Genomic DNA, 17,696 nt, shown 5'->3' with positions numbered 1-17,696 from the left:
ATAAGGGACAGTGTGGATTTGGAGAACAAAGATCTGGGTTCAGATCTTGGCTCTGCCATTTATTAGCTGTGTGGCCTCAGGCGAATCACATAATTCTTCTGGGCTTCAGTTTGCTCATCTGTTAGTTGAAGGGATTGTCTTCGAAGTCGTGTCCAGTTTTAAAATATGACCCTGCCATTCCAAATCCTTTTCACTCTTCCTTGCCATGCAGCTTCATGTCCCCTGGTCCTGTGCTTTTGCTGTTAATTTTTTTAACCCAAGTGTGGGACTCTTGCATTTATCCCTATTAAATTTTATCTTATTATACTCAGCCCATCATTTTAGACTGTCAGATTTTTCGGATCCTCACTCTGTCATCTGACATATTAGTTATCCCTTCCAGCTTTGTCTTACCTATAAATTTGATAAGTAAATTGGATCTGTGCTTTCATTCAAGTAATTGATAAAAAATGTTATAAATGGTATAGGGCAAAGGATAGATCCCCGGGGACATTCCACTAGAAACTTCATTTTTGGTCCAGTCATTAAACCATTTCCAAAACCTCCAAACTGTATTGTCATCTAGCCCCCCATCTCTCCATCTTGTCTATCAGAAAAGCTGGAAAAAATGTGCCCATGGTTTTGCTGAAATCCAGGACCACTCTATCTCAGGCACTTCCTCTCTCTGTGAGCATCTAACATTTTATCTGGTATTATCTCAAAGCATTTCAGAGCAGTTATGTGTATTTTCTGGTTGGGGTGAAGGGAGACTACTTTAAAGGGAAATAAATAAAGAGAAATAGGCCCTTATTTGACATTTGGTCATAAAGAAAGAGACCTCAGGGCAGCTAGGTGGCGCAGTGGATAGAGCACCAGCCCTGGATTCAGGAGGACCTGAGTTCAAATGTGACCTCAGACACTTGACACTTATTAGCTGTGTGACCCTGGGCAAGTCACTTAACCCCCATTGCCCCACAAAAATAAATAAATAAATTTAAAAATTTTTTTAAATAAAGAGACCTCAGCATTCTGTGTCTAGCAGTCACATACATAGTATGACTAGAGTCACTCTGCTTGTCTAAGCCTCATTTTTTCCCATCAGTTGGACTGAGTAGTTTCTAAGATCCCAGTGAAGACTAACATTCTGTGTTCTAAGGTCCCTTCTAGCTTTTGAATTCTATATTCTAAGGCACCTCCCAACTTTAATATCTTCTATCCCAAGGTCCCATCCATCTCTAACATTTTATGGTCCGAAGCCACTTTAACATTCCATGCCCAAATAGCATAGGTTCTAAATTCCCATCCAATGTTAACATTCTGTGCTCTAACATTCTGTGATTTGTTCAAAGTAAGTGTTGCATTTTCTAGCTTCTTCTTTGAAAATGCATGTGGAACTGAAAGTCAGGAAATTCGCCTCAGTTCTATCATCTGTAAAATGAGAGACTTAAACCAGATGCCCTCCAAAGTCCTTGGCAGTTTTGAACATGCTCTGCTTGTAAAATTCTCCCTCTTAAAAGACCACACCCAATCATTCCTATAGCACCTGGTCCCAGGTCCCCTTCTCTCACTCACTCGGGAAAATATGAAAGTTGCCCTTGGTGACAGGACCCTCAGAGATTAAAGATATCTGCCTCAGGCTTTAGAAATGAGGTTGCTGATTAAATGGGCATCTCAGTTGTTACCAGAACCAATGTGGGTAGAGGACAGACATCCTATTTCTCATCCTGTAAGTTTTCTCTGCAGATGATTCACTAACCTTGTCAAAATCACTGACTTCAGCTATTTGGAGAGCCCACCTAGAGTGGAGAAAGCCTGCCTTCTTGCTTAGCTGTCACAAAGAGACCAACCCCTATCCCATGTTTGACGTCTGCTTAGAGCCTACCTTTTTTTTGGGGGGGGGCGGGGCAATAAGGGTTAAGTGACTTGCCCAGGGTCACACAGCTAGTATATGTCAAGTGTCTGAGGCGGGATTTGAACTCAGGTCTTCCTGAATCCAGGGCCAGTGCTTTATCAACTGTGCCACCTAGCTGTCCCCTAGAGCCTACCTTTTGACCATAATGTCTCTTTTGGAGATAGAATCGTGGTTACTCAGAGCTGGAAGGGAGCCCAAAGCTCATCTTCTCTGACTCACGCCTCAATTTTCCCTGTAGCCATTCCTATAATTCCAGCTCTGGCTCCTAATGACATGAAACTCTCACGTTCATATGAAGCAGTCCATTCCACTTTCAGACTCTTAAAAGAAGTTTTCCTGGGGCAGCTAGGTGGCACAGTGGATAGAGCACCGCCTAGAGTCAGGTGAGTACCTGAGTTCAAATCCGGCCTCAGACACTTAACACTTATTAGCTTGTGACCCTGGGCAAGTCACTTAACCCCAATTGCCCTCGCTAAAAAAATAAAAATTAAAAAAAGAACGTTTTCCTTGTAATAAACAGACTTCTGACTCTCTATATCTTCCCCCACTGTCCTTCTTCCACTCTCTGGGGCCAAAGTAAGTCTCAATGCCTTTCCTCTGTGACAGACCTTCAGGAGGCAAATATCCCTGTTCCTCCCAATGTCTCCTCTTGTCTAAGCAAAAACATGCAGTCCCTACCCCACCCTGGCAACCCCCTTGAATATAGTGTCCTCCACAAGCAATACCCAGAACTGAGCATACTAATTCAGATGGGATCTAAGGGAAGAAGACCAGTCACACTGTACTTCTTGAAGGCGAGACCCCATGAGCTATGGTGCGACTCTGCAAGCTCCCTAAATCCACCAGTAATGAATCGAAAAGCATCCATTTTCAGCTATTAATTCCATAGCTAACAGATGGGTCATTTGTGTGCATAAGGCAGGGAAGTTAGCCCTATATAGTCCATCACAGTCACTGACCATCAGAGCTGGAAGGATGATTTTTTTTAATGTTGCATTATATTTTTATTTATTAAACATTTCTCAGTTACATCTGTATCTGGTTCTGGAAGGATCATTAAGTGACATCATAAGAGCACTGAATTTGAGAGTTGAGATGAATCTCAGTCGCCATGGAATCCAACCCCTCCGTGAAAGGAAACCTCTCTAGAGCCTACAAGCTGTTATCCATCCTCTGCTTGATGGCCTCTGATCTCATATTCTTCAAGGCAGCCATTCTGCTCTTTGCATGGTTCTAATTGGTAGGCAGTTTTTCAAAGAATCATGTCTAAATTTGCCCCTTTTACCATAACATCTCACCTCACCTTAAGGGGGAGGATATTGGGACCCAGAGAGGCCAGACAACTTGCCTGAGACAACCCAGTGGATCAGCATCAGAGCCAGATTTTCTGACCCTAAGTCTGGTGCATTCTGCCCTTCCCACAACCAAAGGCCCGGCCTCACTGCTTCACATATTCTCTGGGGTCCATGCCCTCCCCTGTCTGTTCTGCCTCTGTTATTTGGTGATCTGAAAAAAAACCCAGTGTGAATAGCACTCCTTGTGGGCCTCCAGAATAAATGGAGCTGAAAACACATGGGGCTGATCAGAGTGGACAGGCACTTCCCCACCCCAACCCTGAGGGCCTGTTTCCCCCAAGGTGTCTGTCACTCACTTACCACGAATGACAAGTGGGTACATGAAATCATGGCCCACCTGTCTCCTGCCATCAGGAAAGCCTTTGTTGCCAGACTTGCAATGTCTGGAAGGCCCCTGTATGAGGTAGCTAGAATACATGTCATTTGGAAAGATGAAATCTGCCTGGACGTTACTGGGATAAGTCATGGGACAGTTCTGGGTTATAGAGAAAAAACTCCTTTTCTGCCAACTGGGGCAGTGATAACTTAAGATGATAACCCCACAATTCTGTAGCTCCCTGAGCTCACTCTAATGCCTTCCTCACAACAACTCCATGATGTAGGCAGTATAAAGATGGTTATTACCATTTTGCAGATCAGGAAACTGAGGCCAAGAGACAAGAAAATGATTTGTCGTTTGCCCAGGCTCATGGAACTAGTAGTAGCATTGGTAATAATAATAATAATAACAGCCAATATTTTTAGCACTTTAAATTGTCACAGTGCTTCATCTGCATTATTTCATGTGATCTTCTTAATAACTCTGTAAATCAGAGGTCATTATTATCTCCATTTTACAGATGAGAAAACTGAGCCTCAGACTAAGTGAGTCTAGGGGTCACATAGCTTGTAAGTGTCTGAGTTCAGATGTGAACTTAAGTCTTCCTGACTGTAAGTTCACCCCCTATATCACCTGGCTCCTAACTTCATCTCTAGGGTTCTTTATACCACATTGGCATATCCCATTGCTTTGATATTATTAGGGTACTTTAAGAAGTTCTGGGGGGCAGCTAGGTGGCACAGTGGATAAAGCACTGGCCTTGGATTCAGGAGGACCTGAGTTCAAATCCAACCTCAGACACTTGACACTTACTAGCTGTTTGACCCTGGGCAAGTCACTTAACCATCATTGCCCCACAAAAAAATAAAAATAAAAATAATGTGTAGAATTAGAAAAAAAAGAAGTTCTGGCTAGCCAACCTGTGGGAGTATGGACAAATATACTCGATCACCCCGAAATGGACTAGACCACACCTCAGCCCAATCCCCAATAACACTTGTCTCTTAGAACAGAGGGTTCAAACATGCAGTTAGTGGGATATAGTGTAGCTCCCAAAACTCTCCAGGTGCAGCCTGAACCAGATTGAAATGTAATTGGAGGGGGCAGCAAGGTGGCGCAGTGGATAAAATACTGGCCCTGGATTCAGGAAGGACCTGAGTTCAAATCCGGTCTCAGATACTTGACACTTACTAGCTATGTGACCCTGGGAGAGTCACTTAACCCTCATTGCCCCACCCAAAACAACAACAACAACAAACAAACAAAAAATGTAATTGGAAAATACAGAACAGGGGGAAAATACAGTAATTGGGGAAAATACCATCCAACATTGATAATCTTAATAAGTGATTTCCCGGAGGCAGCTAGGTGGCACAGTGGATAGAGCACCAACCCTGGAGTCAGGAGTACCTGAGTTCAAATCCGGCCTCAGACACTTGACACTTACTAGTTGTGTGACCCTGGGCAAGTCACTTAACCCCAATTGCCTCACTAAAACAAAACAAAACAAACAAACAAACAAAAATGCTTTCCTAAGTAAAGATGCAGCCTGCAGGGATTCTTATATGCCATGTAGTAGGTCCCATTTCTACTTTAATTTAACACCACTGACCTAGAACACTACTTTGGGGCTAGAAGAGATGTATGGCCTATTAGGACCTTGAGAAACCCACATTATATTGGAGTTGGAAGGATGTTAGAGAAAACAAGAATCCCATCCTAGAAGTCCAACCTGGTAGGGCCCCAGCACATCCTACAGGGATATTACCAGCACCAATAAGGTTGGCCAGTAACACTGGGCCAAGGAATAGCCATCGTGGAACTGTTAGCCCACCACCTGATTAGGATATGATAGGGCTGATGAGTCCTCATTCAGTGGAAACTCCCTGAGTCAAGAATCTTGGCAGTAGGCCTATTCATATTCAGTCCTGTTTTGATATCCCATAAAAAGAGTGCTGAATAGGGAAGTCAGTGGCCTTGGGTTCAAATCTCAGATCAGCTACTCTCTGATGTGGGGGAGTCACTTCAGTTCTCTGGAGTCTCCTTCTCATCTGTAAAATGAGGGAGTTGCACATGGTGATTGCTAGACCCCTTTCCAAGTCTCTGATCCTGAGAATACACAATTTGGGGAGACAGAGAGATATTAGCTGGAAGAACTGGCTTTAGAAGAAAAGGACTTTGGTTTAAAGCTAGGCTCTGCCACCTTAGCTGAGTGACCTCAGCCAAACAGCTTCTCCTTTCTGGAGCTCAGTTTTCTCTTTTATAAAATAAGAAGCTTGGAACCAGCTGGGCTCCAAAGTTCCTTCTCTTCGAAATCTTGGAATCTTATGAGCTTTATGAATGTACAGAAGCCCAAACTGGCTCCCTTGAGGCTGTCAGATTAATATCACCGAGTCCTAGACTCAAAATCTGACATTGTAAATCATCGTGAAGAGATATATTTTATATTATATGTGTCATATGTAATATACAGCATACCTCCAGGTGTCATAACAGAGGCCTGACACCTGCCAATGTAAAAGACAGGAACTTAAATAAATATATCTAAAGAATGCAGAACACCCATTACCTTGTCTTTTAACTCCTTTTTCCCAATTCTTGTCTATTGCCTCTCAACTCTCCATTTCTGATCTCAGTTCTCCAAAGCATACTACCTTTTATAGAAAGCAGAACGTTCCTTTTGGTTGCTTTGGTCTGCTTTGACTTCTGTGGCAGTGATAAATCCTTCCCACATCTCTCTTCTCTCACTGACTGTGGCCAGAGAGTTCCTGGGCTTGTGATAAAGAGATATTCTTTAGTAACAACAGGAGGTCTGGGCATGACAGAGAAGCACTAGCCTGGCATCAGGAGACTTGCATTTGAGTCTTGATTCAGACACCAGTTGTATGAGCTTCGACTGGTAACGTCTCTGGGACCTCATCTTCCTCTTCTGGTAAAGTGAGGGAGTTAGACTCTCTCTTCTCTAAGTTCCCTTCCAGCTATAACATTCTTTGGTTCTGGGATATAATCAGCTAAAGATAAATGACAGAGTCTGACACGAGAATGTTAATAAGTCGTGATTTCCCAAGAAATCTGCAGGCTTTTTTCTTAAAATTAATCATGTTTAAAATAATAATAGTAAGTGACATTTATATGGTGCCTACTATGTGCTAAGCACTATACTAGGCACTTTACCATTATTATCTCATTTGATCCCCATAACAACCCTGGAAGGTAGATGCTATTATTATCCCCATTTTACAAATGAGGAAACTCAAAACAGCAGTTAAGTGACTTGCAGCTAGTTATATTATTGATAATGGTAGTAATGATAATAATCAAGTGAGATAATATATATAAAGCTAACCTTGAAATTCTTTACGAGTATTATCTATTACTGTTGCAGTCACCATACCATAATGTAGCTAATCTTAAAAGACTGGACGGATTGATTCATTTAATAAATATTTATGTAGCAGGAGCCCTGTGCTGGGTCCTACAGAAGTTAGAAAAGTAAATAATATGGTCTTCATCTTCAAAGAGTTTAGACTTTAATGGAGGAAATAAGACAGAAATATCTAACACAAATTAGCCTATGAAAAGTACATAAGAAAAGTATAGAGTGGGGCAGCTAGGCGGCACAGTGGATAGAGCACCGGCCCTGGATTCAGGAGGACCTGAGTTCAAATCCAGCCTCAGACCCTTGACACTTACTAGCTGTGTGACCCTGGGCAAGTCACTTAACCCTAATTGCCTCACCAAAAAAAAAAAAAGTATAGAGTACTATGAGATCAGACTATGTATAGTCTATAGACATAGAAGAAATCACTTCAGGCAGAGGGATTCTGGGAAACGCGTATGGAAAAGGTAGCATTTCAGCAGAACATTGAAGGATGGGTAGGGAGTCAATAGACAAGAGAGGTGGGTGGTGAGAGTATTCTAAACATAGCAAAACAGCAAGATTTAGATTCTTCACTAAGGTCCCTTTCATTTCTGGCATCATAAAGAAAGTGCCCCAATTGACTGAACATTCCAGCACAAGACATGCTTGCTTGTATCTTCAACACCTTAGTGGTGATGGTCGTGTGTTGTTCTTGTCCTGTTGGGAGAGAAGAACAACCCAACTAAAAATATTCCGTCTTTGCCTTTCAGCCATAGTCCCGCTCATAAGTACTATCTGACAACAGACCCCATCACTGGATCCATCTTCCTCTCTGACACCAACAGTCGTCGGGTCTTCAAGGTCAAGTCAACCACAGTCGTGAAGGATGTTGTCAAGAATTCGGAGGTGGTGGCCGGGACGGGAGATCAGTGCCTTCCCTTTGATGACACTCGCTGTGGTGATGGTGGGAAGGCGACAGAAGCCACACTCACCAATCCCAGAGGTAAAGACAAACTTGTAGTCATTCTTTCAACAGCCAAATCCTGAGAGTAAACAACAGATTGGATTATTTAATATTTATAGTTTTCCTGCCATCTCATGGGAAGCAATAAATGGGAATGGGATGGGAAGTAAAATACAAAAACAAAAAATAACTATCTGTTTGAATATTGGTTAGCAACTCCAGGAACGTTCAAATCAATTCAGTCCAACAACCATTCATTAAGTGCCTATTGTTACACAAGGCCCCAAGCTTAGTGCTGGGTATACAGAGATGAAGAACAGTCTTTGTCCTCAAAGAGCTCACCATCTCGTAGTAAAATACAGTATACACACACATAAGTATGATATTAAGTAGACTGTGATGATGCAAAAGATTTGAGAAAGGGGGTCACAGTTAGGAAGCTGTTATATAATAGTCAACAACCATTAACTAAGTACCAGCTCTATGCTTAATACACACTACCCACACTGTGCCAACCCAGGGATACAGATATGAAAAAGAAAGACAATCCCTGCCCTCAAGGAACTTACGATCTAATAGGGGAAGACAATACTCAATAGATGAAAAAGGGAGAGGAGAGGTAGCCAAAGTGGGAGCATATAGAGAGGCCCCAAAAGTCCAATATGAAGGGATGGCTCCACCCTCCAATCAGAGGGGTGGAGGGTAATAATGAGGTGTGGAATAGTCTTGGAAAGAGGTGTTGAGAGCGCATCCTTTGGGAAGAAGCTGTTGTTTGGAGTGGGTTTTTATCCACATTGTCCATCTTGCCACTTAGCACTGCTGTGGGTGTGGATGCTTTTCCAAATAGCCATGACAGAGCCAGCTAGATCCAGTGGAGTTAGATTTCCTCAGAGAAAACTGGAGAAAAAAACACTTATCCCTTCTTTTTTCTTGTATATATATATATATATATATATGGCCTCTTCCCCCATAATCATTTTTGTAAAGTATTAATGGTCTAATTTTCAGTAGCTTTAGCACATTTCTTCCCTATCTTAATACATTTCTACCCTCTCAAAGCTTTAGGTTTTGTTCATAACAATAATAAAGGCTAAGCATTTCTGCAGGGCTTTCAGGTTTTCGAAGTGTTTTGCATAAGTTATCTCATTTAATCTTTAGAGCAACACTGAGAGATTAGTGCTATGATTATCTCCATTTTCTAGAAGAGGAAACCAAGGCTGAGATAGGATAAGTGACATAACCAGGGTCACACAGCACTCAGGATCCTCTGACTCTTTCCAAAATGATCCCCTGCCTTCTCCATCAAGAATAAACCCCGTGAGAGAAAACAGCTTTCTCTCCAATTCATGATTCCTTATTTCTAAAGGCAAAAGCCTACTTTACCAGGTCAGGATTCAAAATTTCTGACTCCCAAGTGTAGCCCTCTATCTATTACACCACCTAGCAGGGAAGGCTCTAAGTGAAATTTACTACTCCTTGTCCAGCTAGGTGGCACAGTGGATAGAGTGCGAGGCCTGGAATCAGGAAGACCTGAGTTCAAATGCAGCCTTAGACATTTACTAGCAGTGTGACCCTGGACAAGTATTTATAACTCTGCCTCAGTTTCCTTATCCGTAAAACAAGCTGGAGAAAGAAAAATCAAACCACTCCAGCATCTTTGCCAAGAATACCCCAAATGGGTTCACAAAGAGCCACACTCAGTTGAAACAACTGAATAACAACATCCACAAAATGGACTCAGCCACTCATAAAAGCATTGCACCAGAAAGCACCCAAAGATGCCTACATTTGGAAGCAGAGTAGTACAACAAAAATAGTAGCTAGCATGTTTTATGGTTTACAAAGAATTCTCACAGTATGAACTACAGTAAATATTGTAAATTTTATCTCCATTTTACAGATAGGGAAACTGAGGCTTACAGGGCAAAGTGACTTGCCCACAGTAACATTACCAGGATTTAGGCTCTGCCCTCCTGGCAGTCAGAAAGAGCACTGGACTTGAGACTGGTTTCTAATTCCAGTTCTATGCCTTGCTAGCCATGTGATCTTGAACAAGTCTTTTTCAGTCCGATGGGGCCAGATTAGAGAATGGCTAAGGTTTCTTCCAGTTCTAACAATGTGAGTTTGCCACTAGCCAATAAACAAGTTCCTTTCCCCTCCCTAGCCTCTGAAAAAATAGTCTTCTTAGGAGAGTAGCTGTATCCCTCCCCTAAACCATCCCCCACCAAGCTATTCTAGCTTTGTATTAGAAAATTTGCATGCGGTTCTGGCTCAGGAACAAAACCTCCTCGGAGCCAGGATAGCCATAGACATCCATAGTAACAGGTGTAGGTCCTGGGGGTGTGTCCCCCATCACAGAATACTATAATTTTATAGCAGGTAGGGATTTTAGGACACAGAATTCTGGATCAGAAACAGAACTGTTACCATATGCTTTAATACCTGAAGGATCACAGATTCCATTGATTTGAGTCTTTCCTCCTGCCTTTAAAGAGAGGAGTACCTTGCTGATTTCCCCTTTAGAATTGTGGTTCATCTCATTACCCATCCTGGCTTCATACCCTTTGAAATCTGCTTGAAGGGTGCTTGGCAGACTCTGCCTGGCTTTTTTTTTTTTTTTTTGGTTCTTTGTTACAGAATAGAAGATGGAAGGATCATTTCCCTATGGAGATTCCCATCATTTCCACCCCAGCAATCAGTCCCTTGTACTCTTTTTACACTGAGCAGATACTGTTGGTGCCCAGGATGTCATCCCTCTCTCTTTCTACATCCTTTCTCTTGGATCATACATTTCCTAAAGTAAAGGATATTACCAATGAAAAGTGACAATTTTTTGATGTCTTTCCTAAAATATGATTCCTGAAAACCAGTCGGGCAACAAGCATTGATTAAGCTCCAGCTGTGTACCAGGCATGTAATAAGCACTGGTGTTACAAAGAAAGGCCAAGTAATAATAATAATAATAATAATAATAATAATAATAATAATAACATTAAATTGAAATATGATTTTGCATTCATTGAAAACATCATGAAATCTCCAATACAAAGTATCAGGTTGTCCTGGGTAGGGTTTGAAGGACTTTCAGAGGTCATCTTGTCCAGCCCCTACGCAGAGCATTAATCCTTTCTCCAGCTTCCTCCTAATCCCGCTATGATTCAGCCCTGGCTGGAAGAATTCCAGGGACATGGAACTCCATACCTTAGAAAGGATCCTGCAAGCCTGCTCCACAGAACCTCAGGGTAGTTATAATTCTTAGAAAGTACCTGTTTTATGGGGGCAGCTAGGTGGTGCACTGGATGAAGCACTGGCCCTGGATTCAAGAGGACCTGAGTTCAAATCCAGCCTCAGACACTTGACACTTACTAGCTGTGTGACCCTGGGCAAGTCACTTAACCCTGATTGCCCAGCCAAAAAAAAGTACCTGTTTTATACTGAACCAAAATTTTGCCTCTTTGTACCTTTCCCTCATGACTCCTAAATCGGCCCTCAAGGACCAACCCCCACAAAAAACAAAACAAAAGGAAAAACCCTCAAATTTATTCTTTCACAGTTGTTCAAATACTTGAAGCTATCTATTATGTTTTCCCTAAACTGCCTCTCCTCCAAGCTGAAACCCGCACCTCCATCAATGTATCCTCAAATAACAATTTTGAATCCCATTCACTGCCCTTCCCTAGTATTTACAGGGTAACTATATGCTAGGACCATAAATCAGAGCTGGGAAAAAACCTCACAGGCCCTCCCATCTTATTTTACAAATCAGGAAACTAAGGCACAGGGAAGTTCAGTTATTTGTCCAAGGTCACACAGGTAGGAAGAGATAGGGGTGATGTGAACTGGGGGTCCTCTGACTCTCTGCAACATTATCACCTTTCTCTCCATCAAGTAAAAACCCCATGAGACAAGACAGTCATTTCTCCTCTTTATGACACCTTATTTTTAAACGTTGTCTCCTCTACTAAAAACAAAAAAATCATTTAAACCCCAGCTTTGTCAGAAGACTACTTAGCTTTCTTCTAAGACCCTGTCTCACTCACTCTCACACACACACACACACACACACACACACACACACACACATGTTGTGGCTGGTGAGTTGCCCCAAAGCCTGTAATTAACCCAGATTCAAGTGACAGGCCCGCCACCACTGGCAGACAGTTTACAGAGGGAGGGGAAGGGAAGTCCATCTATTTAACACAACAAAAGGGAAGGAATTAATCAGGGGACTGATCATTTCTATTAGCTTGTGCAGCCAGAGCCATAAACAAAACCGCCATTGTTAACTGAGTCCTCATCAGTGCTGGCAGATGGTGAGGGGGAGGAAACAAAAGACAGGAACTTATCCAGGCAGACAAGGAAACCCCTGTCTTGGTGCTTTCGAAGCATAATTAATTTCTATCCAAGGCAGGCAAGGGAAGAGGGATTTCCCCCTTCTATGAACTCACCTTGTCCTCTCTTTGGAAATTACTCTCCAACATTTAGAAATAGGATGCTAGTGAAGCAGCTCCTAATGGGTTCTAATAAGAAGAATAAGAAAGGGCATTCATCCTGATGTCTACGAATCATGATCCCCATTTTATTGATGATAAAACTGAGGCTCAGAAAGCTGGAGACTTTTGTGCCTAGGGACCAAGTAGTAAGAGGTTAGATTCAAATCCAATGCAGGACACTTTAGACTATTCTTCATTGTGTTAAATAATACAGTATTGCCCAAGGACCAATGCTCTGACCTTATTCAAGTTAGTTCCCCCTGTGGGGCTTAGTGTCCCCACTGGTAAAATGAGGGGTTTGGAATAAATGACTCCTGGGTACCTCCACCTGTGTTGTAACATTGTTTCTTAAGGTCTCTTCCAACTTTGACATGGTTGCTGCCTGCCTGCCTGCATCTGCCTCAGACACATAGGAGGAACCAACTCTCATTCCCCGACCCCAGCCTCCATTGTGTTCAAGCATTGATCCATAGTCATCCAATGATATTAGAACAAGAAGGGAAAATCAGGAACACCTTAAAGAGGATCAAAGAAGGGACAAGTGGATGACCAGGATCAAGACTCCTCTCTGGGTCATTTCACAGATTCCCAGAGCTGGCATGGCCTCAGAGAGCATCCAGTCCAGTCCCTACCTGAACAAGAATCCTCCCTCCCCCATATCCAAGAGATGGCCATCAAACCTTTGTCCAAACACTTCCAATGAAGCGGGATCCAGCACCTTCCAAGGCAACCTGCTTTCTCTTTGGGAGAACTCTAATTGTTAGGGAGGGTGTTTCTAATATTAAGCTGACGTCTGACCCTACTTCTTCCTTTTACTCCTGTAACAATTCTTCAAATGTTCATGATTCCTTTGCTTGCTGTTAAAACTTAGAATCAGGGGCAGCTAGGTGGCGCAGTGGATAGAGCACTGGTCCTAGATTCAGGAAGACCTGAGTTCAAATCCAGCCTCAGACACTTAACACTTACTAGCTGTGTGACCCTGGGCAAGTCACTTAACCCCAATTGCAAAAAAACACCAAAAAACCTTAGAATCAGAGCACCATTGAGTCTCAGAGTCAGGAGGCCCCTCGGAGGACATCCAGTTCAATCCCCTGCACCAAGCATAGTTCTCTTCTATGGCATTGCCAACAAAACACTCATCCAGCTTCTTCTGGAGCACCTCCAATAATGGGGAGCTCACTACCACATCATCACTGGCCCCTCTTCAACCCATCTAACTCTCCAACATTGCCTATTTCATTTTGGAACAACTTTTAAGCATTAGGAAAGGTTGTATGGTTTTTTTTCTTTGTATCCTCAGCACCAAATGCAGTGCCTGGCACACAACTGGCATGCCATAAATCTTTGATGAATCACTACTTAATTAGGTGGAACCCAAACCTGCCCCTCTGTGACTTGGCACCATGGAGCCTATTTCTTCCTTCCTCATCCAAACAGAATAACTCCATCCTTTCCTTCCTCATCAGATGGCCCTTCAGATCTTTATTTTAGAAAACCTACATTATGACGGTGGCCTGTCACAGTCATCATCTCATCTGATGCTCAAACTGCTAACCCTTTCTCTGCACCCAGAGAATAGGGGCCTGACATAGGACAACTCACATTTTATGGCCCTTCCCGGCCACAAAGCGCTTTTCCCCGGGGCCATCATCTGTATGGATTCTCACCACAAACCTCTGAGATTGGCATTGCCAGGAATATCACCCCCATTTTTCAGATAAAGAAACAGGCTCATCGAACATCTGTATCTGGGTGGGGGGGTGGCACATGCCAGGGGTGTCAGGTTGGGATTATGGTGTCGGCAGCAACAGAGTGATTTGGAGATGGAATTTTCCAATCTCACATCCCTCAAGGGATCCAGCAGGTACCTGCGGCATGAATTCTAAATTCCCTAAATTCTAACTCTAAAATTCCCTAAATCTGCACACAAACCTCACTGATTTCCACTGGCCTTGTACTTTTTATTACCTTGGAAGCCAGGTGTCACAGTGGATGAAGGTATGCACCTGGTATCAGGAAGACCTGGGTTTGTATATTACCTCAGACATTTGTTGACTGTGTGATCCTGGGTAAGTCACCTGTCCTCTCTAAGCCTCAGTTCTCTCATCTATAAAATAGAAATGATACTGGCACCTACCTCCCCCTCCCCCACACAGGGTTGTTTTAAGGATCAAGTGAGATAATATATGTAAAGCTTAAGGTACTATATAAATGCTAGTCGTTGTTGATGATGATTTTCTTTCCTTCCCTCAGGCATTACAGTGGACAAATTCGGGCTAATCTACTTTGTGGATGGCACCATGATCAGACGCATTGATCAGAATGGGATCATCTCCACTCTCCTGGGATCTAATGACCTGACATCTGCTCGGCCTCTCAGCTGTGACTCCGTGATGGATATATCTCAGGTGAAAAAGGTCCCTGACTCAAGCAGAACGTCCCAGGCAGGAAGCCTGTCTTGCAGGTCTCAGAGACCTTGGGCTCCCACAAAGGATCCAGCCAGAGGCTGGTCGTTTGGCACAGCCCAGCTCAGACCTGAATCAGATTAACCTCCAGGAACTGGTGGTTTGCATACATCCACTTTTGCCTGAATTAGCAACAACAGGAAGAGGAGAAGTCTTGAATTACATCAAATTGCAAATTGGTTACAGCCCAGATCAAGCCAGGCTTTTTAAGCCCTTTGGCTGGTAAACACACCAGCCCACACAAGAGTGCTCTCTCTCTCTCTCTTTCAATTATTGTTCTTATTTTTAGAGTTTGTCAGACCTCTTCCTGTGACCCAGTGCCTGAGTCCCACCTTCCCTCACTCTCCTGCAGAACAGGAGCTGATTCCAGACCCAATTATAATAGTAATAATTCACATTCCCATTTTGCTTACACATCTTGTTTGACCCCTATAATCACCCTTAGGAGGTTAGCTAGTGCACATATTCTGGTCCTGTCCCTAGCTCCCCCTCCCTCCCTCTGTTCACCTGCTGAATTCCTACCTGGTCTTGAAAGCAGGCAACAAATGTTACCTCCTATGGAATTATGATAATGCAGTAGGAACAGGGAAGAGACCTATTCAAATAGGGAGCTTCCAGGTGAAAAAAGTCCCTCCAGCATTTCTCTTGCAACTTAGGATCTTAAGAGAGTTTCTGTGTTAAGTATTTTGAACCAGGGTCACCCAGTCTCTATGTGTCAAAGGTTAGATTTGAACCCAGCTCTTTCTAAATTTGAAGCTAGCTCCCTAGCTGACATTTTAGATGGGTGGGTGGGTGGGTGGATGGATAGATGGATGGATGGATGGATGGATGGATGGATGGATGGATGGATGGATGGATGGATGGATGGACGGACAGATAGATAGATACATAGATAGATACATAGATACATAGATATATAGATAGATACATAGATGATAGTTTGATAAGGTACTTTACTTAATTACCTATTTTCTGTACATAACCTTTTGAGTTAGGAAGTATAGTACAAGTATTAAGTGCATAGAACCTTAGAAACAAAAGGAACTTTAGAGGTTGTCTAGACCAGCCTCCCATTCTACAGAGAAGTAAACTGAGGCTTAGAGCAGGGAAACAATTGAACCAAGGTAAAAGAATGAGTTAGAACTAGAGCCCAAGTTTCTTAAACCACAGAATGGATTTAGGACTGGGAGGGACCTCAAAGGTAACTGAAGCTAACTCCCTCGTTTTACAGATGAGGCAACAGTCTGAGATAGGTTGAGTGATTTGCCCAAGGTCACGTGGCCAGCAAATAACTAGCCTACCTCCTGTTATTATTTTTCTCAATTAGAAGATGAGTAATCGGGGGCAGCTAGGTGGCGCAGTGGATAAAGCACCAGCCCTGGAGTCAGGAGGACCTGAGTTCAAATCCGGCCTCAGACACTTGACACTTACTAGCTGTGTAACCCTGGGCAAGTCACTTAACCCCCATTGCCCCACAAAAAAAAAAAAAAAAGAAGATGAGTAATCACAGGCCCAGGGAGGTCAGGCCACCTGGCCTCAGCCACACAGTAAGTTAGGATGAGGCCTCGGGTCTTCTGTCCTTCGCTCCAGTGCTCACTTATCTGTCAAAGATCTATTTAATAGACTTTCTTAGGTTTGCTGATATGATCAGTAGTGTCCCTTTCTGGCTGTCCTTCCTAGTCACATTGTTTGATGAAGCCATATCTATAGGTGTATAGGTGTGTACTGATTTGCAATCCGAGACCACATGGTGGAATTAAAAAGGGCTTTGGAGTCCAGAAACAGAATCTGAGTCCTGGAAACTCTACTCAGGAACCTCCCTCACGGGTCAGAATCCCCATCAAGTCCTAGCTCTTGCTTACTAGTTACATGAACTTGTAGAAACCACTTCCCTACCCCGGGGCCATCACCCCTTCATGAAATGAGGCATTTGATGTGGATGATCTCTGAGAGGCCTTCAGTTGCTCCATCCTCCATTCTTTGTTCTGGCCTGGGTTTTAAAGACCCCCTTTTCAACTCTTCACATTCCGTGTTTTTTCCCTGTTATAATATTCCCTAAATCTGCATACTGACTGTCACGAGCATACACACACTTTTCCATCATTTGTGACAGCCAGAATGGTCTGTGCAGTCAGGTCCCCAGGGTACCACGAGAGCAGAGGGTATAAAATATTTAGCTGCCAACGATGACAAGAAATGAGTTTTAAGGAAATGAAAATTCCCTTGTCACTTCAGAGTAAACCGTTGTCTTGATGCTAACCACAGGAGGCCGTGAAGCCGTACTCCCAAAGAGGATTAGGAGGCATGAAGGCAGTTGTGACAGAAAGCCACGGGCTCTAACCCTTTTCACAGGAAGAGGAAACAGAGGCCAGAGGCTGGAGAAAGAGCAGGAATAGGGAAGCTATGTCTAAAATAGAGAGATGAGAGAGATGAATCATTGCCATCATCAGCAGACCCCAACTTAGTTCAACTTTCATTCATTTATTCAGCAATCCTTATCAATACCTACTGTGTACAAATCCTTGTACCCAAGACTGGAAAAGATACAAATCACAAAAAGAAATTTAGAGAGGACACAGCCCCAGCTGAAGGTTGTGGACACATAAGATATTTAGGCAAATTATGACAATACAAATCAGACGTGATAAAGAGTTAGTCAAAACACAAGGAGGAGAGGAACAAGGAGAAATAAGAGCTAAGGTTTACATAGCACTTTGAGTTTGCAAGGCACATATATTATCCCCATTTGATCTTCACAGATGAGGAAACTGAAGGAGAGGTTAAGTGACTTGCCCAGGGAGATAGAATTTATCTCAATTTAAAAAAAATACTTCTTGTGGATAGAGCA

The 17,696-nt window shown here is 43.0% G+C and overlaps 1 protein-coding gene across 1 annotated transcript in view; it reads left to right on the top strand.

The window, feature by feature from the left end:
- TENM4 (teneurin transmembrane protein 4) overlaps positions 1–17,696 on the top strand; it is a 1,214,428-nt gene that overhangs the window by 1,140,884 nt on the left and 55,848 nt on the right. The window contains 2 exon segments of the mRNA XM_043992715.1: positions 7,697–7,929; positions 14,637–14,791. Coding sequence (XP_043848650.1) covers positions 7,697–7,929; positions 14,637–14,791 — 388 coding nt within the window.

This window comes from Dromiciops gliroides, chromosome 3 (genome assembly GCF_019393635.1).
Source record: "Dromiciops gliroides isolate mDroGli1 chromosome 3, mDroGli1.pri, whole genome shotgun sequence".
Taxonomy (NCBI): domain Eukaryota; kingdom Metazoa; phylum Chordata; class Mammalia; order Microbiotheria; family Microbiotheriidae; genus Dromiciops; species Dromiciops gliroides.
The sequence above is the reverse complement of the archived record's forward strand: the minus strand, read 5'-3'. Positions and strand labels throughout refer to the sequence as shown.